Source organism: Pelecanus crispus, chromosome 4, assembly GCF_030463565.1.
Source record: "Pelecanus crispus isolate bPelCri1 chromosome 4, bPelCri1.pri, whole genome shotgun sequence".
NCBI classification, from domain to species: Eukaryota; Metazoa; Chordata; class Aves; order Pelecaniformes; family Pelecanidae; genus Pelecanus; species Pelecanus crispus.
Window position 1 is genome coordinate 79,495,816 of NC_134646.1, and position 25,927 is coordinate 79,521,742.

Sequence of the window (25,927 nt, forward strand, 5' to 3'; positions counted from 1 at the left end):
AGATAGGATCTAACTAGACAATTTCCAGATTCTTGGGCTGAACTTATTTGCATATGAGAATACAGAAAAAAGTGTAGAAAATATACATGCATTATTTTCATTGTAATCAGTGTTAGAACAATGACTCCTCAATTCTCCTAATTTTCATTAAAAACTTAAAATAGTGCTGACTTTTCCAGCTAGACAAGTGCAATCAAACCATTTGCTCCCTAACTCATTAAAAAAACTTGAAAAACCAGATGTTTCCTTATCAGTCTCCATCTCATTAAAAATACTGAAAACAACTATTGGATGCCAGTAGAAATGCAATCGCACCTTTTACTTTGGAGTCAACACTCCACGAGCCTCCAGCTGTTAGCGTAGCTCAGTGCAACCACAGCCCCAGTTAAATGCCTTGCTCACCCATCCCAGCCAGCAATAAATGCAAAAAAAACCCTCCACCCACCACCTGGAAAGATGTAAAGAGATGTCTTTGGGCTTTTTCCCAGTTTTATATAAATTGATTGCTACATTCCGTTAAGAGGATTTAAAAACCTGAGCCTCTGCAATCATAATTAAAGCAAGCAATAAAATGACTGAAATATACAATGCAATCAGTTTATAGGACTAGATGTACAGCGTTTACTAATTATTTTAGAAAAGAAGGAAGAGAAAAGATAGCGCATGAAGAAGTCATATCTACTTACTAAAACACCACTTGCGAACTACAGCTGGGACCATTAAATAAATTTTGCATGGTCTAATTAACTTGGTTTGCAATCTCAATTACTTTTCACCCAAGAAATCACTTTTGTTCAGTTTTATGTGTGTCTGTTTCCCTTTTTTAAAAAAAAATGATGTAAGGCATCCTCAGACAAGTGAACTCTAAACTTCATTTGTCTTTCAGCAGGCTTGATGGCTATGCATTTAAAAACCCATTCTATCTTATAAACTAAAAATTAAATGTACTCAGCTGTGATGGTCGTCATTGCATCTGCTATTTATATGCTAATACCCTCACTGGAAGATCTTGCAAATTATTCCACCATGCCAATATCTCATGTGCATCTACTCAAAGCCAACTAAATATTTTTCTAGAGGCAGAAGATCTTGGCTAGGGAACCAGAATATTTATCGCCACAGAACCTACTGAAAGGGGCAACCTTAAGCAAATACATTTTTTATTTGACCACAACACAAAACAGCCTTCAGTCATCTTAAATGAAATTTGGGGATATTCTACATAAGCAAACACTGACCGGGTAAAAATAATTTCTTCAGTGCCAGTAATAGAAACCAAATAGTCTAACAGTGTTTCTTACTTTTACACGTTCCTCCTTTATATTATCCAACACAGGATGAAAATGAAAGAAATGCTGGCATTTTGACAGATTTCAGAACCATGGTTGAGTTTTCCTGTGTGCAACACAAGGAAAACATAAACTACTAAAAGAGCTATATTTATAGGGGCCTCCCACACACACTCCCTCCCCTTTGCTCCATGATTTGAGCATAAATTCAAACCTAGATGACTGCAAATTAGATATGTGGTCCTGGCAAATCACATTTTATGTTTACCAGTAAAAGTATCACCGTTCATTCCATTTGTAGCTGCTCAACAGCACACAGGCTACTTGGACAGTCTGACTTATTTAGGAATGCACTTTTCACACTATTGCATAATTTCCAGAAATTAGTAAAAATGCTTCAAGGGTTCCAGCCCAACAGTTAGCCTACGTACAATGCTGGAGAACCAGCACACCTTGCTTCAAATTGCTTTAGCAAAATAAACTACCCAAACCACTTTTTCTTTAAAGCAATGTACGAGAGCCGTAGTCTATGACTATTGTCACAGTCCTGGAGGTGCAAGCTTGAGGTTTACTCAAGACTTGTGCCAAAGCCCTCTCCATCCTACCCAGTGATAAACAGAGCTTGGACATGTACATTGGGAGGCCAACAGCGGCGAGGCACACTGCACTGTAACACTCTGTGTCACTAGCTCCGCATCTCAGGATCCCAGCAGGCTCAAGATCCCAGATAAGCTTAGGAGGGATTTTCATAAAAAGCAGCAAAAATGTACTCAAGAAGATCAGTAGGTCTTAAGGAACAAGACAGTTCAAAAAACCTTGGATCTTAATGAATCATTGTTCAGAAGCAATCAGTATGTCCAATATACCCAATGGACTAGCACATGCATTTACAGTTTCACAGAGGACAGCAAATAAAGGTAGTCTGGAAAACTGGTGCATTTAACAAAACTATTATCTCAGGAAGATATTGCAAAGCAAGTTTAGTACTTCATAAGCAGTAACCGCTCAAGATGTATCCTCAGATGTATTTTCATACCTCACTACTTGGGCTCCTACCATCCACCAAAATCAACAGTACTTGGTTGCATAAATATTCTTAAACCTTAAGAAAGTACATTAAAATGGCAAAGTTCTCTTGCATAATCCAAATTTTTCATAAAATAAATACCACATACAGGAGAGGTGTAACGGTTTTATTTACTACTGAATATCTCCAAGTCTAACAATACCTTTCCTTTCCATGCATCCCAGAGAGCTAAAACAGAAGTCTGCAACCCTTCATTATTAACGCTAACAAAGTTCCCCAACATAAAAAAAATTGACTCCTACAAAATTTATGCTGACCACCTACATTTGATACCTATATTTAACTTGTTTTTTCAAAAGTGACTACAGTGTTAGTCCCTTAAATGTCTCCATGTAATATTTATACAAAAATAAAGGTTACATCTTACTTTTAGAAGTACAGGAATGTACTTCTCCCATGGAGTTACTGTACAAACTTCAGGCACTACATCTTATTACACCGTAGAAGAGAATATATTTTAATGGTAGTATCTGGTATGGTTTTTTCATCCAGTTTTTCATGCACACTGGGAGATGAGCTAATCATATATCACTCCATCAGTTTGAGTCGTCTGATTAAGTAAAGATTGACCTTCATAATTGTATCTGCATTACCCAAGTTTATTCAGTTACTGAAAGGGACAGTCTCACTATGTGAGCTTATCGCTGCTACAGAAACCTTCTCTAGATTAGGTTCCAGTCAGTTCAGGTCCCTGCTGCAACAGGAGCTCTATCGCTGGTGTGAGGGAAGCGCTGGGAATCATCAGGGGAGGAAATAGAGACAGGACTATCCCTTTTGATTGCTGCTCGTGTTTAGATCATCTTTAAGCCAACCCTAAAATCATTACCGAAATATGTAAGCTGCTTTCCTGTTCAGCTCCCACAAGTAGCAACACACAGCAACCTGTACAAAAAAACCCGCCCGCTAAGAAGTAGATTTGGTAACTACATAACATGCTAAGAAATACCTAGTAAAATTTGATTTTTAATGTTTCAGGAATGTAGAATGGATTAAATAATTTTAACAAAAGGCAAGCTTAAAACGGTGTTGCACACATTACCTGTGCCTTGAAAACCAAACTTGGTTTCTTCTTAACTCCTGGATAACCACAAGTAAGGAAACTCTGTAAAGGGCCTATGCAGTTTTTTGTTCATCTTAACATAAAAGGAAAGATTTGCAGGTTCAAAGACTGAGGTGTGATAAAGCCAGCAAAGCTACAAGCCAAGTGATGTGAAATCACATTTAGAGTCCATGCTCAGACAGGAACGTACCCAGAGCAGAGTTCCCAAGATGCTTCCCACTCCTAAAAGCAGAAGGAAAATGCTCATTTTTGTCACTGAAGAAGAAAGCAGCTGTCATATAGCCACTGTCAACAGCCACTATACCTGAACCACCCCTCCCTCCTTCTTTCTGGACTAACCATTTTCCTGCGCAGTGTTCCCTGCACACCAGTCCAGATGAAATTGTTCAAAGCCATTGTTTAAGGCTGTAGTGAGGTCCAGGACCAGCTATATCCATTTCTGGACTGAAAAGTTGTTTTATGGCCTGATAATTCAAAGGTCAACCAAAACCACCTCTTTCTTTCCCCCTCCACAGAGAAGGGTTTTCCAGCATTTTTCAGCTAGTCCATGTTATCTATGAGATGACGAACAGTATTCCTATGACCCTTTGAAACATCTTACGCAATATTTTGAATTATTTAATTTCTTCGTGCAAAAAAGTCCTATTGCATTTGATGGATTACCACCTATCACTTAGGCCAGATCAAACTCATGCTACTAAAACTTTGTATCCACCACCAATGCATATATGCCCCTATCTCATGATACAGTCTGCACACACATATACTGTAAAATCAGTAACTAAATTGCAGAGTACTCCGGTGATCGCATTTATGAATAAATCTGAACTACGCATTTGTTAAAAATTATTTCAGATGCTGTATTTTTAACAGATATACATGTTAATTAAATAAACCTGATCTATCACAGGCAACAAGTCAACAAAATATCCTGTGCAAGACACACATAACCTTACATATATTCCTGATTGTGGATTTTAGGCACAAAGATATCATGAGATGTGAATGTATTTACCTTAATACTACTGCATTAACTAAATTTAAATGCGTTAGTATGTGCTCCAAGCCTGAAAATTTCCTTCCTTTTCCATTTTTATAAATACACATTTAGCAAAGTACCTTTATGAACCTCACAAATATATTCAATTCACTTCAATATACTGTTTCCCCTTGTAAGGTAGGATGGATAAAAAGCAGGAAGCAAATTTATATCTACTACCTACAGAGTGCACGCTGCTCAGTATTCATAGACAAATCAAGGGAGATGACCCTTCGGCCTGAAAAACTTAAATACTTAACATAAGGGTTAACTTGATGATAGAGACATCCTACTTTATTTTACACTCTATTAGAAGAGCTCCAAATTGCATTGTGCGACCTGCGAATCAGATAGGGATCAGAGGTCGTCACAGTGACAACTTTAAGAATTCACGGCTAGATCTGCATAACAAGATATTTTTAATAACTTTGTAACAGCGGCAGGCTGCATAGCCAGTGCAAAGCATAAAATATAGCACAGCAACATTCAGGTCTAGAAAAGAAAAAAAAAAAAAAAACAACCCATAACCCCAAAACATCACACTAGCTGATTAGACACTTCAACAAGAGAGTACTGTTTTGAGGGTTAATTTTACAATATTTTGTTTTATTTCAGTCCTACATCCTGGTAAGACTTAAAAAACCTGAAAAGCTCTTTTAGGTGAAAACCTATTACGAAAGAGACATTTCACAGATAGAAACAATTACCATATGATGGTTAAAATGGGGGAGGAGGGAAGAGGAAGCATAAGCATCTGTATGACTTATTTAATATTTTGTGTTTACTTTTACAGTTATGATTGACCTGGCTTTTTTGATAAATATTAGCTAGACAAAAAAAAAATTAAAACGTTGCCTGCTTTGATCATACAAACATTATTAAACTTTATTTATTCTGAACACATTACACGCTAATGATATATACATCTTTAGGTGTAATGCTCATTTAATTATCAAATATTCCTATACTTAAGTTTTAGAGAACATACTAACAATCAACATCAAGTTACTATTCAAATCTCAACATTAAATGCTTCTGGTTTTCAAACGGCAACTTTGTTAAGAGTTAGGGTTTTCTTTTGTGTGCAGTTTAAAAGCATCACCTGGGGAAAAGACTTCTTTTCCAAAGGCATCTCTCTTGCTCCTTGGTCTGAGTATTTAGACCAAGACATTTTAGCAGTTATGGGTTCAGGCACAGTGAGGAATTACTAAGGGCAGTTACCCCCCAGAAAGAACTTCTCTAAAATGAAGAAGAGGGGAAAAAAGGAGGATGTGAGTACAAGAAGCTGTTACAGAAAGCAGTCAGCTGGACTGGATTCTCTATGGCTACAGAAAGAAGCAGAAAGAGAAAACAATACAGCCTTTGCTTTTGATCTAAAATTCAAGTGCAACTCTTTTTTTAAAGCAGGAGCTAACTTAACTAAAAGACAGACTTATAAAAGAGCTGGTTATAAAGCTACAAAATGATTAGGTAGAAATAACTCATTAGCACTGATAAAATGCCAAGCTATACTTGAAGATACGGGAAAAAAAAAGAATCAGCAATAGTCTTGCAGCCAATTGGTAGAGCTCTTGGCTTAATTTATTATGTATTAAAATTTTAATATTTTTATGTATTAAAACATTTTATTTTAAGACTAAATTATGACCATTATATTTATATAAATATGTTTTAACTTGTAAATATAATTTGTAACAATTTTGTGACATTACTCTTTCAGAAAAAAATCTGACTTGTATTGCAGTAAGGTTTGGGGATCAGATCAGGCTCTGGACAACACAAGGACAGCCTTCTCCAAATCTAATTATTAATGGCATTATTGAATTCAACCAGATGTTTCACATGGATAAAATTAAGTACACGAATAAATCAAGATCCAAGCGCACGCTTAGATTTGACAGAAGATAAGGAAAGGTGAAACAAAAAGTAATGAAGACAGTTAATGAAAAACTGTATCTCCCTGGTTGTTAATATAACTTGAAATTAAAAATTCAAAATGTAATAGGCCTGTTAAATGATCACTCTGCTGACAGACAAATGAGCAGGATGTTTCACACATCATACTGCCTACTAGCTTCCATCTGTCCAAGTTTTAGCCAGCCTGAGTAGTAAACCTTTTACAGCTTCCCAAAGGTAATTACATAAGAGATAAATATACTCTCAGTGTACAAAATATAGCTAATGAGCTACATCTCTATTAACAATGTGAGGACTTCAAGGGTTATCCTTATGCAAATAAGTGAAAGGTAGTGTGCACGATTTAAAATACCGTACACACTTATCTTCTCACAACTTTTAAAATTGCAAGATCATTTGCATATAATCAGCTGCAAATCAGACACTAAACAAGAAAAAAAAAAGCTAGTATTTTAAGAAAAGGAGGAAGACATTAACAAATGAAACTATTTCTAACCAGCAAAAAATATTTTTAAAGAAACATTTTAGCCATAAGTAAGTTATTCCTACAAAAGAATTAAACTGCTAGAAACAGGAATTTCTATTTAAACATCAATCTCAGCCAATAATTACAATTGTACTTCTATAATAACTCATCTAAATAGAGTCAAGAATTAACTCCAAGTGTCTCTGGTGTATTGCTGTTGGTGTAAGTTTACCTGGAAACAGACTGGGATGATGGCTGGCTTTGGATAAAGGTGGCATAGAGAAAAATGTCGAGCATGCAGTATGCACTCCCTCTACTGGGCACTGAAATTATGCCAAGCAAGAGAATTCAGAGAAGGAAAGGGCTATGTCCGAGCATCCAGGTACTGTGAAATAAAAGTCCTTTTACAGCTTCTACCCTCTTCCCCTAGATTCAGCTAAGCCTCAGATTCACAGAAAAATGGATTTCAAAACTGGTTTAGACTCTCCAAATACATTTCCTATCAGAAACCAACACCTGATTCGCACCCCAAACAAGTATTTCAGTGAACATAACTTGTGTAAGTGCATAACAACTCATTTGCCTTTGACCACCACAGTCAGACTGTCATTTTTTGTCCATCCCCTACCTCTTTGAAAAAAATAACAGCTCAGGAAGAGAAGTCTTGATGACTTCTGATCTGCTGGGGGCACAGCAATGGGAAGAAGGAACGCATGGTCTGGGCAGCTGGGGTGTATTAACATTTACAAAAGCTGCTGCAAGGGATTTGTTTCCAGATAGTCAAAGGATAACCTCCGTCGTTCTTCTCCCTCTTCTCCCACAGCTCCTGAGAGGCAAGAGCAGAATGGTGCCGCAGCCTACTTGTGTTGGCAGGGTTGGATACATAAAAATGACAGCTCTCCGATGGTTTGAGCTCTTCACTATCACGGAGGAGAAAACAAAGAGGTGGCTGTATCTCATGCCACTATAAACCAGTTTAAGTCAAAGTGTTTCACTGTGTAAAGTTCTGTGCTTTCCTTCAAGTGACTTTGTATAAGAGAAGTTCCGTAAATCCACACACACAAGTTTCCCTGTAGTTTGCAATGCAGTGCGGCTTTTACATTTTTCAGTAAAGATAAAGGCAAAAAAACTTCAGAGAAAATAGTTTGTGCTAATTTTCTAACATGCTCTGATTCCCTAAGGATGCTACATTGCAGACTAGTGCTCTGTGATCTGGAAAATGAAGCAAGAAACAATGGAAAGCATGGAGGTAAGAGTGAGGATTACCAAAAGCAGACACCTTCCTGCACCAACAAAATGATTCTTCTCTGAAGGCAGGCCAGGTAACCGCCAACTTCTTCCTCCCAACGTAATTCACATGCAGCTACATTGTTGGTATATTCAGATTGAACCGCAGCGTCAAGAATTACTCCAAATATATACACCTTATTTGCATCTCAGCCACATGCATGAATAACTGCTCAGCTAAACAGTACCAATGACACATGGCAATGGTAAGGGACTCCAGGACCTTCCCTCTTTTAAGTGGCAATTTGAATCTCTGCAGGATTGAGAGGTAGAGTTTATAGTGACAAATCTCCAGTTTCACTGTGCCTCACTAAACCCTTTATCAACTTTCTTGATCTCAGTTTGAGGATGGGTAAAGCCCTTACTCCCCCCATCCCCGGACAGAACAGAAACAAAGCACAGAATAGAACAGATGAAAAGGGGACAATCAGATACCACAGAAGCACGGAGAATGAGCACAAAGGAAAAACAGAAAGTCTGAGGACACTGGGTAAGCCCAAGTCCCCAGCCAAGTTTCCATGTCCCTATCGTTCTGTTTTGTATTTGCTGATAAAATAAAACCACTTGCTCCCTGAAGGTAAGGCTTGCCTGTGATGCAGGACCATAATTACACTCGAAATGAGCATGTACGCAAACAATTCACCTTTACTTTCTCCAGCTAACAATATAGGTACCTCAGATTGCAGTCACTTGTTGCCAGGAAAACTGCTATCATATCCAAATGTAGAGATGTCACAGACCAACTACAAACCAGACAATTTACACAGGACCCTCTGCACTCAGACACTTTATTTACATTCTCTCTCTCTGCTTACTAAACGCTCCCCTTCATTTCTACGTGTGCTCACCTCTACACGTCAGCAGGTACAGCGCTCACTGCCCCCAGGTGCTAACCACCACCAGCTGTAACGCACCGCGCTCTGTTGGGACAGGGGGGCCGTCAGCCGGTGCTCTGGAGGACAGGCTATCCCTACTTATTTTGGATCTAAAGATACACAAGAGAGCACAACTTCGGCATGGCAAGAACTATAGTTCCAATGGCACAAGGATGTACAGACAGAAGCAACAACGCAACACAAGCGGCAATGCTGAATTAAACAGGAGCTGTGTGTAGTGTTTCATATGCTGACATGTAAATATTTGACAGATGGGGATTTAATAATCACGGTCTAAGAGATGCTGTTTATTTTGTTCTATCAGACTCTTACTCTACCGTGTTTTTACGTTTCAACCAAGTCATTTGACACACGAATAGAAGATAATTTATACCTTTTCCTTCTGCACTACAAAGCTTTCTATGTTCAGGTTATAAATTTAAAGTAACTCAGCACTAACACTAAATTTGGGTATTTTTCCACTGGATAAAAACTCTAGGAGTAATTATATATTGTTTTCAATGCTTAAGTTAATACCTCAACCTGCATTGCTTCATTTTGAATGTATTCTTTGTGAGCACTGCTATGTATTTTCCTTTTTTTTTTTTTTTCTCCTTCTAACGACAGAATTTATTAGCTTTCAAACCTTATATAGATAGCACTGATCAATCTCCAGAAGTGGTAACAATACCACTTTAAATACATACACATGCACGCACACACACATGAAAAATCAAGGCTTGAATGTCCTTTATATCTTGCAAGAAATATAGCAACCAATATTCCATGCAGAGGTGCAGCAAATGAAGTCCTGTCAAGCAAATGGCAGGAATGACAGCAGATGTCTGGATTCCTTCATAGCTGGTTGCATAAAGGTAGCACACATATTTCACTGGAGAAAAAAACCTCTGACAAGACAGTCTTTCAGTACTTTTCATTCAGAGTTGGCATTTTTGACTGGTGTGGTACATCAGTAGGTATTAAGGTGATGAACCAGATTAATCTTGATAAAGCTTCATTTGCACAACGGAAGCAAAGTCTACAACACTCAGTCACGGCTAAACGAGGCTACCACAATCTAGTCCAAGATATAATGTCCAGATCCAATTCTTACAATCCAGTCATAAACCAGACTTTACCCTGGCCCCTGACCCAAACCACTTACTTTCATGTCAAGCTATACAGTAATTTTGTTTGATTGCAACCAACAGAAATGAGTATTACACAGCTCTGCTTTTTAGCTACATAAACAAGCCATAGACTCCTTTTTGGATATGAATAAAGTATTTGATCTGTCAGCCTCCATTTATTCACAAGTTTCACCTATTTCACAGAAACTGTCTTTGTGAAATATATTTTGACACTTTAAAGCTCCATATAACAACAAATAATTTTAAGATATCCTCAATCACATACATGCTCACTAGAGAGAGTAAATGCTCCACAGCAGAGACACGATTTTCCCAAATTGCGAGACACTAGTATAGTTCAGCAAGTTGTAAAGGAACATGAGTAATACAGTGCTTACTGAGAAATATCCACAAAAGAAGCTGAGAACGTAGTGTTACACATGAAGAAACTAAGAGTAAATAAAATCTGAACTTAACCACTTCCCTATCCTAAACAACAGTGCTGCTTTACATGGTTTTGCCTAATAAGCATGCCCCTGGCAGGTGTTTAGTGCAACTTCCTTGAGTGAAGCTACAACCAGCTGAATTAGTGTACTTCTCAATAAAACATGTGTTGAAAAGTTTCCCAGATTAAGGGTTAATAGAAAGTGAATTTTTTGCATACAAGGTAAGCATTAACTAATGGTCCCTCTAGCAAAACAGAAACTCACCACTTTTCTTTTTCTCGCTTTAAAGGAAATGTTCATTTCCTTGTATTTCTTCATAGCAGTCTCCAATTTATTCTTGAGATCAATGGCACATCTTAGCCGATCATCATTTATTCCTGGTCTGGTAAATAACTGCAAAGCAAGAAACAAACATTCTTATTCCTTTTTCTAGACATCCGAGCCAAAAACCATTTTCAGTTTTCCTTCGTAATTAAGCAACATTGTCACAAATGCCTTTCTTTTACAAGTAACAATTAGTGAAGCCACTTCTTTTCCTATCTAGAATATAAAAGCTAACAGCAACTACTAAAGACAAAGAATGAACAGCTGGTATAAACATCTCCTGAGAGTGTCCTTCTGTATGCCAAATTCCATGCGTGAGGCTCCTGAGCAGTAGTATCAACTGACAGAAAGGACATACTGTTTTTCTGATACAGACATGTAACAAAAACAAGCTGTGTTTTACTTTAATCCATTGCAAAGAAACCCCATTTTACTATATCTTCAAAAAAAAAAAAAAGTATGATTGTAGGTAGCATACCCAATGCTGAGAGCCATCAAACAAGTCATATAGCTCCTGTAGTCTCCTTTTGTCCAACCCTACTGAACTAGAAATCTTTTCTATTTGCACCAATGTTTCTTCAACCTTAATTTCCTTTTTGCTCACTCTCCCTCAAGATGTACTGTACCCCCATCCTTGCTTCTCCATCTTTTTATAAAAAAAAAAAGAAAAAAGAAAAAAAAAAAGAAGAAAAAAGGTCTTTTTATCCCACCTGAATCCAGGACTGCACAGAAGGCCAAAACTTATTTCTGAGGAGTTTGTGAGCATCAGTGACAGTGTTTATTACGGCAGTATTATCTTCATTCTCATGCACTTTTATATCTGCTCAAAACAGGGGAAAAAAAAAAAAAAAAAAAGAGTTAGTGTGCAATGTTTGCAGTATCTTCCCTACAGGAGCTAAAGAAGCTAAGCAGAAGTAGACATGAACCTTTCTAAAATATCTTATCACTTCAGGGAGAGTTACAAACATCAGAATGTTTCTCTGTTCAGTACTAATTATTCTACTATTACCCACATGTTCAAAAAAATCAGAGGAAAAGCTTTCAGTCCAGTGATGACAGAGTTGTTAAGTCATCACTACTGAGGAATCACTAAATAAACCACAGACAATTGCAGTCTTACTATTTACATCTTGTCCTAAGTTCCAATCAATGGACTGGGCTTTATTGCACCAGTTTCTGCACATTCAATATAAAAAAAAAAAAATCCCTGCTCCAGTGGCAATAGGGACTTGATTGTCAAAGAAGCCAGGTATGCCACCACTCAAGTAAGAAAATGTACTTTTCACCCATTACGTCATTCATAAGCCCCACAGATACATTTCCAATTCTCTTGTCTGCAAGCACAGAAGTAGATTCCTGTCTTACTGGCTGTTTGCACATGAAATTCCATTAGGACAGTATTTGTAAGACACTTCGCTTCGACTACCAAAACACAAACCACCCTAATTTTACTAGAGGCAATTTGTATTAGCGAAGTTATATAAAAAAAGGTATAATCATAACCCTTAAGACTTCCTAGCAAAACTCTACTTACTACTTCTTGCAAGTAGTCAGTAGCAAGGGGGAAAAAAAGTTTACAAAACAGCCAATTGTGAGATTTTTAAATTAGTAACTTATACCCCAGCTATAGAGAGAAAGAGGTAAATCATGAAGCATATGGAAAATAAAATTATATACTGTAAACAGGTTGTGATTTTTTTTTTTAAAGACAGGAAACTCATCTTATTCCAGGTACTATGAAGTGCTGCAATATGGTTACAACAACCAATACAAAAGTTCAGTCTTAGAAGGTAATTAATAAAATCTGTAAATCACATACAAGGACACCCAAACCTAAGAATGGTTACTAGATGAACCAGAAACAGAAAAGAACTCCAAAATAAATGGTGTCCAGGAACCCCAAGCATTTAAGACATAGAAAAAACACCCCACAACTACAAAGCACTTCAGACAAAGACTGTCTCCAGCTATATGTGAAAAAATTTTCCAGGTACCTGTGGAGATTTCAAGGTCTAGGGTATACTTATGTGAAATAAGCCCATGGTTCCTAACAAAAGTCTGGTAATCATCATCACTGAGAGCAGGGACACCAGACTGAACTTCCAAGCATGTGTCTCCATCTAATTCTTTCTGCTCAGGCTTCTCCCATTTCTCATCTAACTCATTGTTTTTATCAGTTCTAACACACTGAGAAACAGAAAGAATGTCCTTGCTGCAGCACGGCTGCTCATCATCCATGCATCCAAAATAGGGCTGGTTAACTTCCATCTGGGAGGCCAGGGGGGATGCAGGTCTGTCCTCATTAGCAGTCATTTGCTTGTTGGGTTCCAGTTCCGTATTATTCACAGTGAAGTCGAAAGGATCTGGCATCAGAAGCCGGAAACAGTTTTCCATCTCTGTCAGTGTGTCAGCAACCTCTTGGGACATTTCTAACAAGAGACAATTGTTTTAGAAGATTGTTAAAGACTGTAAAATGCTAATGTCTCCAGAGCAGGCATAGATTTACAAAACAAATATGACTGCCAAAGGGATAATCTATTTATCCAGCAATCAGTGATAATTTATCCATACAGATCTCTCTCCACTACAGACATTGTCCTTATAAAAGTGACAATACTTTTCTTAAGCAGGACATGTAGAATTTCCTGAGCAAGGAATTTAGAATCAGTGTTCCTCCTTTCCCTATCCTCTCTAAAATTTCACTAGGCAAAGATGACAAATACTTCACAGAATCTGAAGGAGAACAAGGTTCAATGAGGATATTCTTAGTGATGTTGGTGGGTATTCATTCTACAGCCGTGAATGTTATAGTTGCTTGCAGGTGTAGCCATGAACATATGCTATTGCTCAAAAAGATGCTACCAATAAAAGTGACTTTAAGAAGGATAAATCTCTTTAAAATTCCACCCTCGTGCATGAAAATGTTTCCAGCCTGCAGAATAAATGCAGACACAAATGCACGCATTGCATATACTAAAGTAATTTAATTAAATAACCCTTTGTAACTGCAACATAATATACTTACTATCTCTGTTGTTCTTTCATATTACAGAAATATGTTTGCTGAATACATATTGCTTAGAGATTCAGCCCCCAGTTAAGACATGGTTTTTTAGCAGCAGTATGATACTTTTCATAGATATCCTACATTGCATCCAGGATTCCTACGCTTCTGGAACATGATGACTGTATATACAATATAATTAAGGTCATCAGCCAACAAGGTGTTGAAAAGTCTGTGCCTAGTCATAGACACAGAAATTAAGCCACTAGCTCTGAAAAGTCTCATGATATGCCTGCTTGAGTTTATGCATTCATACGTTACTGAATTACAGACCAGACCTTGCTAAATTTGTGGGGTTTTGGTTTTTTTTGTTTGTTTTGGTTTGGTTTTTTTTTTAAGATCTCTTCTCACTACCTGAGCTCACAGGACTGTCACTTGTTCATCCTGATATTCTTTAGGTGAGAGACACAGAGGCTCAGGCTCTAACAAATGTACTATTCCCGCCCTCTGTGGTCAGCTATTAATTGGATAGCCATTGTCTTAGAGTTTGTTTTACATAAACTTAAAAAAGATTGCTTTAAAAACGAACAAAAAACCCCAAACACCAAAAGAACCAAAGCAACTCACCTTCCATTTCTTTTTCAGCCCTTTTGGCTTTTTCTTTGTAAATGTTTTCCAATCGTTTTTTCTTCTCCTCGTCTCTCCTCCTTTCAGCCACGGTTCTGGCATGCACATCTTGAAAATCCACCTAAAGAGGAAATGAAGAAAAAGTATAACATTCCTTGTAAGAAATATATAGAAAATCCATTTCCTAAGATCCTTATCTGTGGTGAAAAATCCTCTAACAACAGTGATCAGCCAGCAGCTCAGCAGTACTTCCTTTTATCTCTTCTCCTGGAATCAATAACTACAGTAATTCTGAACAGAGTTTTTACTTCTACTAATAAGGGACTGCTGAGAATCAATGGCTTTCAGAAAGGAATCATAAGGTAGAGAAACAAAACGCTTAGATTTCCACATCTAAATTGCAGGAATAAACTAGGTTTGGGAGACCTCCGTCACAGCATTGGAGACATGGGGTTAGGGGGAATGGGCAGGAAGACACTACACAGGGTAAGTATTCAAATTACACGAAAACGTCACACTAGGTCCACTATTAGTAAAAGAAATTTAGGAAAATTAGTAAGTGCTATTACCACAAGTATATATATCACTTACTGAAGAACTTTATAAGCAAGGAAAGTAGAAGAGAAGACATTCAAATTCATTAAAAAAAGACCAAATTTTGGATTTTACAATTATATTTGTTGGATTTGGGGATTGAGGGCAAGGTTATCATTCAGTTTCACTTCACTTTCTTATGACTGAAATATAAACATAAATCTGACTGATTCAAAACACTTTCTTAAAATATTTGCAAGGGTTTTTTTTTTTTTAGTTTGTTCTTAGAAGGGCTTGAAAATGCAAATATTTTCCACTTCTACTTTAAGGAAAGGAGTCTTGATTGTGTTATTGCATAAGGAAACCCCTTCAAAAAAGAAAAACACAGTATTTCCTTTTGATTGGTACCATGTAACTTTCAACAACTTCAATACAGATTACGTTGAGTGCTGAGCAAGCCCGTACTTTGCTGCTAGTAAAGTCCGCAGACTCTCTGGTGCTATGTCTACATTACAAGCACCCACTGTATGTTTGTCGTTATTGCCAGTGCTAGGTGATAAAGCTTGTCAACATACAGTAATGGTTCCCAGATACTGACACCCTACACCAACGTTTTGGAGCCACACAAGAGTAAAACAGTGAAGTTGAATCACACTTACGAGGCAGAAGCCCACACAACATCGAAAATCACTCTACACAGGAAAACAAGTCTCACTTTCTATCTAGTCCCAAAAGATCTCTCCTGTCATAGGTACATACATGGACTTACAAGCCATGGGTCAAGCAAACCAAGCAGTACATCCTACAACTGAAGTTTGCAGATTTTTTGTACAATCAAGAATTTTGTTAGTCTCTCATCTCGAAATGACAGAAACTTTCTCATATTTGTTCTGCATGAAGCAAGTAGGTAACTCCATTAAACACTATGGAAGTTAAAAGACAAACGCTTGTACTTGGGCTTAACTATGTGCTAAAGTGTCTTGCTATGTAAATGTTCCTACTGTTGAATAATCCCCACAGCGTGCAACAGGCCTTAAGATTTTTGCAAGTATTATTCATGCAAACACTTTAAAGACAAACGTTTTTTATATAAAAACCTCTAGCAGCAAAAGGGTATTTCAGCTTTCACGGAAACTGGCATGGAGAGTCTCCACTAGTTTAGGAAGAGGGGCACACTTACCAAGCTCTTTTTTTATTGGGGAAACTGAGGGCAGAGGGAAGGTAGGAAAAGAGCTAGCTTCACAACCTATAGCAGCACATGGATCACCAGGGTGAGTTTTTTGGTTTTCAGGATCTGCTTTTTCTACCAAGTTTGCATAGCTCTCCACCCAGTAGCAGAACAGATGCTCCCAGAGCAACATCACCCTCAACAACAGAGCAAGGACACAGAACCCGGGAACTACAGCTCCCATTTCTAGGCTGCCAGATGTCACTTGCCCAAAAAAACAGAGACTAGAGCTTCCTAAATCACAACTTCTGCCTCATACCAGAATACCTAAACTGGAGTCATTTGCCATTCTTTCCCCTTCTCTGTCCCAAAAGGACCAGTCACATGCTGCTCTGCTGTGTAGTTTCATACTTCAGCACTTGGCCAGATGTTCCTCTTACAACATCTGCCAATTCATCATGGTTTGCCACTGGTAACGAGAGCGTGCCTCACATACTAGATACCTACCACCAACCAAGTCGACAGCACGCGCAAAGCTTCGAGCTGCCCAAAACAGGGCGAACCAGCCCTTTACAGGAGCCTCACGAGGTCAGAATAACTCAGGGCCCGAGTTACAGTTGTGCACATGGACTCACTCGCTACCTGGGGTCAGCACTAACTCAAAAACGTGGTCAGAAAACATCTAACCTCATTTATGGACTGAGACCAGAGCTGTTCTGCCTCTGTATTGGTACCGGCTACGTGAAGCCTTGTACCATTGCTCTGCAATTATGGAACTGGACGTGACGGGTTGCAAACAATTGTTCTTGATTTAAAGGGTGTAAGTAGTGGGCCTAGACAACTACTGCAACTTTTGGGAAAATACTGAAGTACAGCAGTTAGATACTCTATATTGAGCTGCTTAAAATCCTGTTCACTCCATAACTGCAGCTCACTCTCTAATTCCATCCATGCATTCCTCAAATGCAAAGATACTATAACATGACTCAGTTGCCTAAATATGCAAACATTTGGAAATATTTAAAACTTCGCCCCCCCTTCTTCTTTTTTTAAACTTTGAGACAGGAGTTTGAAAACAATTACTGTCAGATATACTGAAATATTATTTGTTCTTCAAGTCAAACATGTATATAGGTACCTACCAATGTGGACCTACTAACATTAAAACGGGGGTAGCTCTAGGTTTACACCCTAAAAGGGCAGCAGTTGTCATCTTCTGACCAACTGTTTATAAGGTGATTTTGGTGATTAAAAAAGAAAAAAAAAATCAACAGCCACAAACCCCAGACACAGCTAACACTCCTCTCAAGTTGTCCTATATTACAGTGCCAGACCTGTAATACAGAACAGCCGATGTACTTTACTTCTAGAAGCAGAAATGTCCCCTCAAATCTTTTGGTTGCTTCTCACACTTCAAGTATTAAGCTGGCAAAAGGCTGGTTAAGTTAGTTGGCTCATCTCAACTCTTTAAGTACAAGAGTTATCAAACTACATAAGATTGTTTCTATTGGTACTCATGTTTCTAGAGGTACTTAAATTCAGCTGCTCCAGAACAGAGAACAGCCAACCTTGCTGGGTAGCTTAGTATTGCAAATATACAGAGTGATCACCCAGTTGTAACCGGGGAGCAGCCATTAACCACAGAAGCCCAGAGAAAGAGAAGCATGCCAAACTTCAGCAGACTTGCCATACACTTGCATGTTCAACCTTCTAAATCTGTATTATGTGTTAGAGCTCCTCCTCCTCAGTCTTGCATTTCTCCTTGTTGCTTTTGTTCAGTTTTTTTTCTTTCTTAAACAAGACAGTAAGGGAGGATTCAAAGACAATCACCTTTTGTGAGCAGATGCCAAAAATGGTATAGAAAAAGAACACGGTACAATAAATAATACAAGTAGGGTACACTATTAGCTTAGTAAGGAACGGGAACAACAGAAACACATCATGTATCAGAAACGGTTTTGATCTACTGTTCGAAACACTGAACATCTGTCTTGCTGAAGAGAAAGAGAATCAACGTATTTATTGAAAGCCTGATATTATCATTATTGATAGTGTGAATTCTAGAAAAGTGTTCTCAATTTCACTGTTTGCACCTCAGAATAGATACTAAAGGAGAAGAATGTTCAAAACAGTCACTTGAAGCCTACAAGGGTGAGCTAAAAGCCAAGTGTTTACATACAAGAAAGTCCTCTTGAATAAAACTTCTTGTATGACATACAGGAACACTGCAGCTGAGGGGGGCGAGCACCTACACTTACTGTCATTGTCCTACAGCGAAAGGACACTAGAACCAGACAGCTCAGTACAGAAATCGGGCTAGTTTAAACCTTCATAGAAAAACTTACTAGCTGATTATCCTCAGTTTAAGGTGTAACCATTATTTCCTTTCTAAAAAGGCCAGACTTTGGGGCTTCAGGCAGGAATCAGTGGGTGAAAGCCTATTGGTGAGGAATACTTTTTGCACCCTGAGAAAAAGCTAGTTGAGCCCAGCTCCGAGTACAAGCCTGGGGTTTTTAAAGCTTTACAATACTGCAAGATGAACAAAAACTTTTGGATTTCTTTTTCAAAGACGATGCTCAACAGGACGCCTCCTGGAAACAACGTCATTTCCAACAGCTTTTATTTTACGTTTGTTGGTTTCCTCGCTTTAAACATCTCCTAGCAATCACCACCTAAAAACACACACAGAAGTAAAAACGCGGAGTACCTTCTTATTCTGCTTTAAGAAGTGGTATCCCAGAGCGAGCTTCTTGTAGGCCTCTCCGTACTTCTCATGCCAGTCTTGCACTGACTTAATGGCTGCTTTCCTCAGTTTCTGTGCCACCTCTCTGGGTGGGGGAAGAGGCTGCTCGTGGTCTATCCCCACCGTGAGCTCCAGGAACTCTTGGAATTTGGAAATGATTAGCGTCCGGAATGAATGGGATCGGGCGAACAACTCCTGCACGATCTGGAAAGCCGAGAAGCGCATCTCGGCGTGCTGCTCCTTCAGCCGCGTCATCAGCAGGTGGTAGGCATGGCCGAGATGCTCCTCTGAAGACCTGAGAAGGGAGAAGTAAGCGAAAGAAGGGAGGGGGAGTTATTTAATAAGAGGTTCAGAACGTAAAAACACAGCTCTAAAAACAATTTTTAAGTTTTCAAGCAGCAGCCTCCGCGCTGGCAGCAAGCGGTGCCCGGCGGGAAGAGCAGGCCCCAGGGCGGCCCTCGGGGGCGGCCCCCGCCGCGGCCCGGCCCGAAGCGGCGCCGTCGGGGGAGGCAGCGAGGCCCGAGGCCCGAGGCCCGAGGCCCGGCTCCCGCCCGCCCCGCCCGCGGTGGCCCCGGCGCCCGTACTTGCAGATTTTCTTCAGCTCCTTCATCCTGCCCGGCTCCAGCCGCGGCTCCCCCGCGGTGGTGAGCTCCTCCACCAGCTCGGCGAGCCGCTGGTCCATCCCGCCGGCGGCGGGACGCCGAGCTGCCGGGACAGCGGCCCCGCCGAGCCGCTCAGGCCCGGGGAGCCCGGCCAGGCGCCACGTCCCGCCCCCCCCGCCCCGCGGCGGGTGGTACCTTCCTCACCCCCCTCCCCCGGCGCCTACCACCGCCCCGCCGCCGCCGCCGCAGCTGTCGCGGTGCACGTGACGTCACACCAGCCGGAAGCGCGACAAGGGGAAGGCGGGGAAGGCCTTAAAGGGACCGCGCCTCGCTCTAGGGAGGGTGGTGTTAACCTCTTGCTGTCCGCGGGGGGCGCAGGGGCCGGGCCTGGTTGCAGGCTGTACCGGCCCGGGGGGGCCCCGAGCCCGGCGGGGAACGACGGCCGCCCACCACGCAGTGCCCCGCGCTTACAAGCCTGCTTCGCATATTTCCAAAGAATCGCTGGAAAAGACGGTTTTGGGGGGAAACGAGGCCACGGCCCGACTTGGAGGGCAGGCGCAAGCCTGGGGAGGGGCCGGGCCGGGGCAGGAGGCGTCGAGAGCTGGGTGCCGAGGCGGGGCGCTGAGGCGACGACAGGCGCGTGAGGTGCTGCCCCGCCGAGACCCCTGGGCGACGGTGGTGACGGTGGTGACGGGGCTGGCACGGGACGGGAGCCCCCAGCCGTCACGCCTGACGACGGGGCTTCCTCACAGCTGTGAGGGCAGTCAGACCTTCGGCCTCCCTCTTCGTCACCGTGCACGCTGCCCTGTCTCTCTAAGAAGCTAATGCAAGGCAGGAAACGAAGTGAGGAAGGCAGGGAACCAGGCCCTCATTCATGGAGCCCTGTAACCCGGCCCATCCTCACTTCTGCAGCGGAAAGTGGATTTTCTTGAGTAGATGCTGCTATCCAGAGCCTGGAGGGTCTGTAGTCTTTCACAATAGCTTCTCACGTGGGCTCTGTATACACCATGTGAGACATGATTTGAGTTTCTTCTCTTGTATTTGTAGGTTGCAGATGCAAAGATACGGTGGAAGGAGCAAGTAAGACCAGCTGTTCTCCCGGTACCCAGTCCCCTGAGCTGGAAGACAGGGATGGGGAGCCAAATGAAGGCCCCATAATCCAAGGGGAAATGGTTAGCAACCTGCTACACCACCTAGAGACACACAAGTCTGCGGGGCCAGATGGGATCCACCCAAGGGTTCTGAGGGAGCTGGTGGAAGTGCTCACCAAGCCACTTTCCATCATTTATCAGCGGTCCTGGCTCACCAGGGAGGTCCCAGTTGACTGGAGGTTAGCAAATGTGAGGGCCTCGACAAGAAGGGTAGAAGGAGGATCCAGGGAACTCCAGGCCTGTCAGTCTGACCTCAGTGCTGGGGAAGGTTATGGAGCAGATCATCTGGAGTGCCATCATGTGGCACAAACAGGACAACCGGGCAATCAGGCCCAGTCAACGTGGGTTTATGAAAGACAGGTCCAGCTTGACTAACCTCACCTCCTTCTATGACAAGGTGACCCGCTTAGTGGATGAGGGAAAGTCTGTGGATGTTGTCTACCTAGACTTTAGTAAAGCCTTTGACATTGTTTCCCACAGCATTCTCCTGGAGAAACTGGCTGCTCATGGCTTGGACGGGCGTACTCTTTGCTGGATAAAAAAGTGGCTGGATGGCCAGGCCCAAAGAGTTGTGGTGAACAAAGTTAAATCCAGTTGGCAGCTGGTCACAAGTGATGTTCTCCAGGGCTCAGTACTGGGGCCAGTTCTGTTTAATATCTTTATCAACGATCTGGACGAGGGGATCGAGTGCACACTCAGTAAGTTCACAGACACCACCAAGTTGGGCAGCAGTGTTGATCTGCCTGAGGGTAGGAAGGCTCTACAGAGGCATCTGGACAGGCTGGATCGATGGACCAAGGCCAATTGTGTGAGGTTCAACAAGGCTCAGTGCCGGGTCCTGCACTTGGGTCACAACAACCCCATGCAACACTACAGGCTTGGGGGAGAGTGGCTGGAGAGCTGCCTGGTGGAAAAGGACCTGGGGGTGTTGGTGGACAGCCGGCTGAACATGAGCCAGCAGCGTGCCCAGGTGGCCAAGAAGGCCAACAGCATCCTGGCTTGTGTCAGGAATAGTGTGGCCATCAGGAGCAGGGAGGTGATTGTCCCACTGTACTCGGCGCTGGTGAGGCCGCACCTGGAATACTGTGTCCAGTTTTGGGCCCCTCACTACAAGAAAGACATTGAGGTGTTGGGGCGTGTCCAGAGAAGGGCAGCGAAGCTGGTGAAGGGTCTGGAGCACAGGCCTTATGAGGAGCGGCTGAGGGAACTGGGGTTGTTTAGCCTGGAGGAGGCTGAGGGGAGACCTTATCGCTCTCTACAGCTGCCTGAAAGGAGGTTGTAGTGAGGTGGGTGTTGGTCTCCTCTGCCAAGTAACAAGTGATAAGACGAGAGGAAATGGCCTCAAGTTGTGCCAGGGGAGGTTTAGATTAGATATTAGTAAAGATTTCTTCCCCGAAAGTGTTGTCAAGCATTGGAACAGGCTGCCCAGGGAAGTGTTTGAGTCCCCATCCCTGGAGGTATTTAAAAGATGTGTAGATGTGGTGCTTAGGGACATGGTTTAGTGGTGGACTTGGCAGTGCTAGGTTAACGGTTGGACTTGATGATCTTAAAGGTCTTTTCCAACCTAAACAATTCTATGATTCTATGATTCTAAGCAAGCACAGTCCAGTCCTCGCTACCCAAAACTGCAGTATTTTTCCCCAGTGCTTTGCCACATTTGGCTTCCAGTGGTATAAATGATGGATTTTTCTCTTTGGGAAAGGTCCTCCACTTCACAGCACTTGGAAATTATGTTGGCTTTAGAATATTACAGGGCTGAGAGGATTGTTACTGGGTAGCTGTAGCAAAATGGTACTGTCATGTATGTGAGCTATGCCTGGAAGGAAACAGAACGGTGAATGCGGCCCAGTTGTCAGGACTTTCAAGGGGAGTATTAGAACATAACTGTGTTTATACGACACTTTCCACTTGAGAACCTCAGAACGCTTGACAAACATAACCCCTCAGCATATGGAGAAAGGAGTTGATGGAGGGGCACAGCAATAAGAGAAGCCGAGGTACTGAGCATAGCAAGGGGGTGTAACCTACCAGCGTCCCATCCTTAAAGCACGGTACATACTCTGCTGCGGTCGGATAATGTGGTCAACCAAAGTGCTCCTTCGTCTTCTCCCCCATGCAGGAAAGCATCCAGCACTTCACTCTGTGTGTGGCTGTGCTCTAAGGGCACGTCCCTGGCATGTGTCCTGCTGCCCTTAGGGTCACCTATGGTGAGAGAGACATTGAAAGATTTGTCCGTGTTCTAGATTTGTCCGTGTTCTGGTCTCCCTTTGCACTAGCCACACAAGGGTGGTTCAGCTGCTGGAGATCGTGAGGCCACCCTGGATTCGCTCTTGGCAGCACCTGACCTGCTTTTGGTTTTGAGTGCTCAGTTAGAAATGTTCTGCAGGCCCCCATCTCTGAAAGCGCTGATTAACCACTGGGGAAGGTCAGGCCCTTGCAGGTGACCGCTTTGAACATCCTAAAGAACAGAGACATTTAAAATACCTATTCACACCTGAAAACGTTAGATACTTGAACGGTATTTCCATTAATTCACAGTTAAGGCATGTGTTGGAAGTAACGTATGTGAGCTGGTGTTGCAGCTGTCTCTACTGACTCCTGTGATAAGGGAAAACATCATTAAACACTTTCTACAAGCAATGAACTCATATTTTCAAACAAATTTACTGCGCCTATGAATATATACATTTTGCAGTGGTTCTGTTATTTCTGATTTGATACGTGAAACCAATGACATCTTACTTTTTAATAATGTTTCTCCTTTCCTCATTGCCTTCCATCGAGTAAAATGGATTTCCATGCGAAAGCCACATGAAATGGCACAGCTCATCTTTAAAGTTTCGATCAGTTTACTCTTTCAATATTTCTTATTTTTCTATTTCTCTTCTTAATTTGATTGAAAGTGCCTGAACAACTGCTTTCTATTAGGTTATTGCCTGCAAAATTAGCATTGCTTTACTATCTAGAAACAGTATTTCAAAATGAGCCTCAAGCAACATACTTAACATCTACAAAGGCACCAACTTCATATCCATGCATAATGTTTAAAGAAATCCCTGCAAAGAGCCATATGGTTTTGCAAAGAATCAGTTGATGAATGAATGCCGAGTTGTGTAACTCATTCATGGTATTCCCTTAGGCAGATCCCAGCGAGAGCTAAGCTATTTAATTTTTTTTTTTCAAATCAAAGACAATTACATAAAATTGTGTTTGCTCAAGTTCCTGAGTTTCTTTCCCCTTCTCCTTTTTATTGAACATGGTAAATATCCACCACTGAAGTATTTCTATACTTCCTTCATCTGGACCAACCTGATAAAAGGCTGAAGAGAGCCAGAACACCGAAGAATTCATTTAGCTGCAAAAGTCATAACCATGCTGCACCTGCATTGATATTCCCCTGACACGACTTTTCTGGGCTGTTCAGCGTGGGGGAATGCAGGACACTGTGGAGTGCAGAGGCAGAACTGAACACCACCTGCTACCCCTTCTGAGTCTCAAGGTTGAATGTTACTCTCAGTTTACACCAGGTTTCAGCAAAGCCTGGGTCTGCTGCTTCGTGTCGTGGATCGTGACAGGTTGTTGATTCAAGAGGTTGCATTTCTTACCTCTGTGCTGAGAGATAAGCAAGAGCAATGCAGTTAAATTTTGCACATTGTTCTCCAAAGTGAGTGATACCTTGCAGAAGCGGAGGCTCTTCCAGAAGTACTGTTCTGTCCACCACCACTCCAGGATACCCAGCGCTATCCTCATTGGCAAGAGGCATTTGCAATGGGAATGTTCTCCTGCAGGATATCTCCACGCATGACCAACTGGTCCATCCAGAGATCATCTCTAGCTGGGCCAGTATCTTTGATCAAATACACAGGCAAAGAAAACCCTAGAATTTTGTCCTTTGACACCAATTATTTGGGTCAGGGGCTTCTTACATTAAAGAAGAGCCATTTGTTCCATCACAAATTTAAAAGGTCAAACTGATGGCTCTAGGAAGGATTGTTTCAGACTTTTGTGTAATACTAAATTTTCTGGTGTAGTCTATTTTTATAAAAGAAAAGTCTAGGCAGGAGACAGTTCCACCACTTTACTAGATGATTCTTTGCCTGGGATTGTTTTCCAACTTCACAATAAAAGAGCATGTCAGGCAGAAAGAAACTCCACTGAACTTTTGAGATAGCTGTGTTCAGCTTAATGATATGAAATTAAAAAGGAGGGTTTATTTTCCTGCCAAAATGGAAGTTGGGCAAAAAAAGCTTCCCTACAAATGATTTGGAGTTAAAATAACTGTGGTTTCAGGCCTGAAGATGCAGAAACAGGATAAACACTGATATTAAATTGTCACAGAGTTTGTGCCAGTTGGGTTGCAAAGAAAACACTGACCTTCCATGCGAGATGAATAGACGCTTAACCACTGGTTTGATTCGAGCAAAAGGATGACAGTTATCTGAAAACTCTGATCTACCTCATAAGGGGTAAGGACTATATTTAAACAGATGTTCTCAAAGGAGAAATAGTCTATTCATTAAACCATCAATAATGCAAGGCCAAAGATACTTGGCGACCTCCCCTAATTATGTGAAATATTGACTGTGACAACACTTCAGCCGATTGTAACATTTTATAATTCTGTCATAGGAGGAGATGAATGAACCTGCTCTGCACGGTCTAGATCACTAATTAAATAACCATTTGTAAGTTGGATGGAGCAGGAATAGCTGTAGGAGAACTATCACAAATCAAGGAGCACCTTCCTACGTGTAGCTTATATTCACGTCTAGAATAATTTTCAAAAATGATCCTACAGCGTTTCCTGAAACTGCACGCCAGCATTGACACACTTGACTAGTATCAAGGAGGGTAAATTGCTTTTTCCTGTGTGGAAGGATCTATGCAGACTCTAAATGGAACCTAATGAGCATTTTTTTTGTGTTAGACAACATATGTCCACATCACAAGTTAATATTTCTACATGAATGCACCCAAAGAAGATCAAGGGATATCCCATTGTACTGCAAGCAGGTGTCCTTGGGGGTCTGGGGGATACCAGCCTTTAAGGAAGGACTCAGATCAGGTGGTTCAGAAAAGGAGGAGCTTGAAGCTTGTTCACATGTAGAAGAGGAGAGTGCAGAGGAAGAGAAGAACCCCAAGCTTCCAGTAAGAGGAAATCCAGCCCAAATTCTGCTT

General features: G+C 41.3%; 1 protein-coding gene across 1 annotated transcript in view; it reads right to left on the reverse strand.

The window, feature by feature from the left end:
* UVSSA (UV stimulated scaffold protein A) overlaps positions 1 to 19,678 on the reverse strand; it is a 56,097-nt gene extending 36,419 nt beyond the window's left edge. Inside the window, exons 1-6 of the mRNA XM_075709065.1 lie at positions 19,581 to 19,678; positions 18,961 to 19,291; positions 14,552 to 14,672; positions 12,915 to 13,349; positions 11,631 to 11,740; positions 10,861 to 10,989 (exon numbers count right to left, since the gene is read on the reverse strand). Coding sequence (XP_075565180.1) covers positions 10,861 to 10,989; positions 11,631 to 11,740; positions 12,915 to 13,349; positions 14,552 to 14,672; positions 18,961 to 19,291; positions 19,581 to 19,678 — 1,224 coding nt within the window. The remainder of the gene's footprint in view (positions 1 to 10,860; positions 10,990 to 11,630; positions 11,741 to 12,914; positions 13,350 to 14,551; positions 14,673 to 18,960; positions 19,292 to 19,580) is intronic.
* Between the last annotated feature and the right edge of the window lie 6,249 nt (positions 19,679 to 25,927).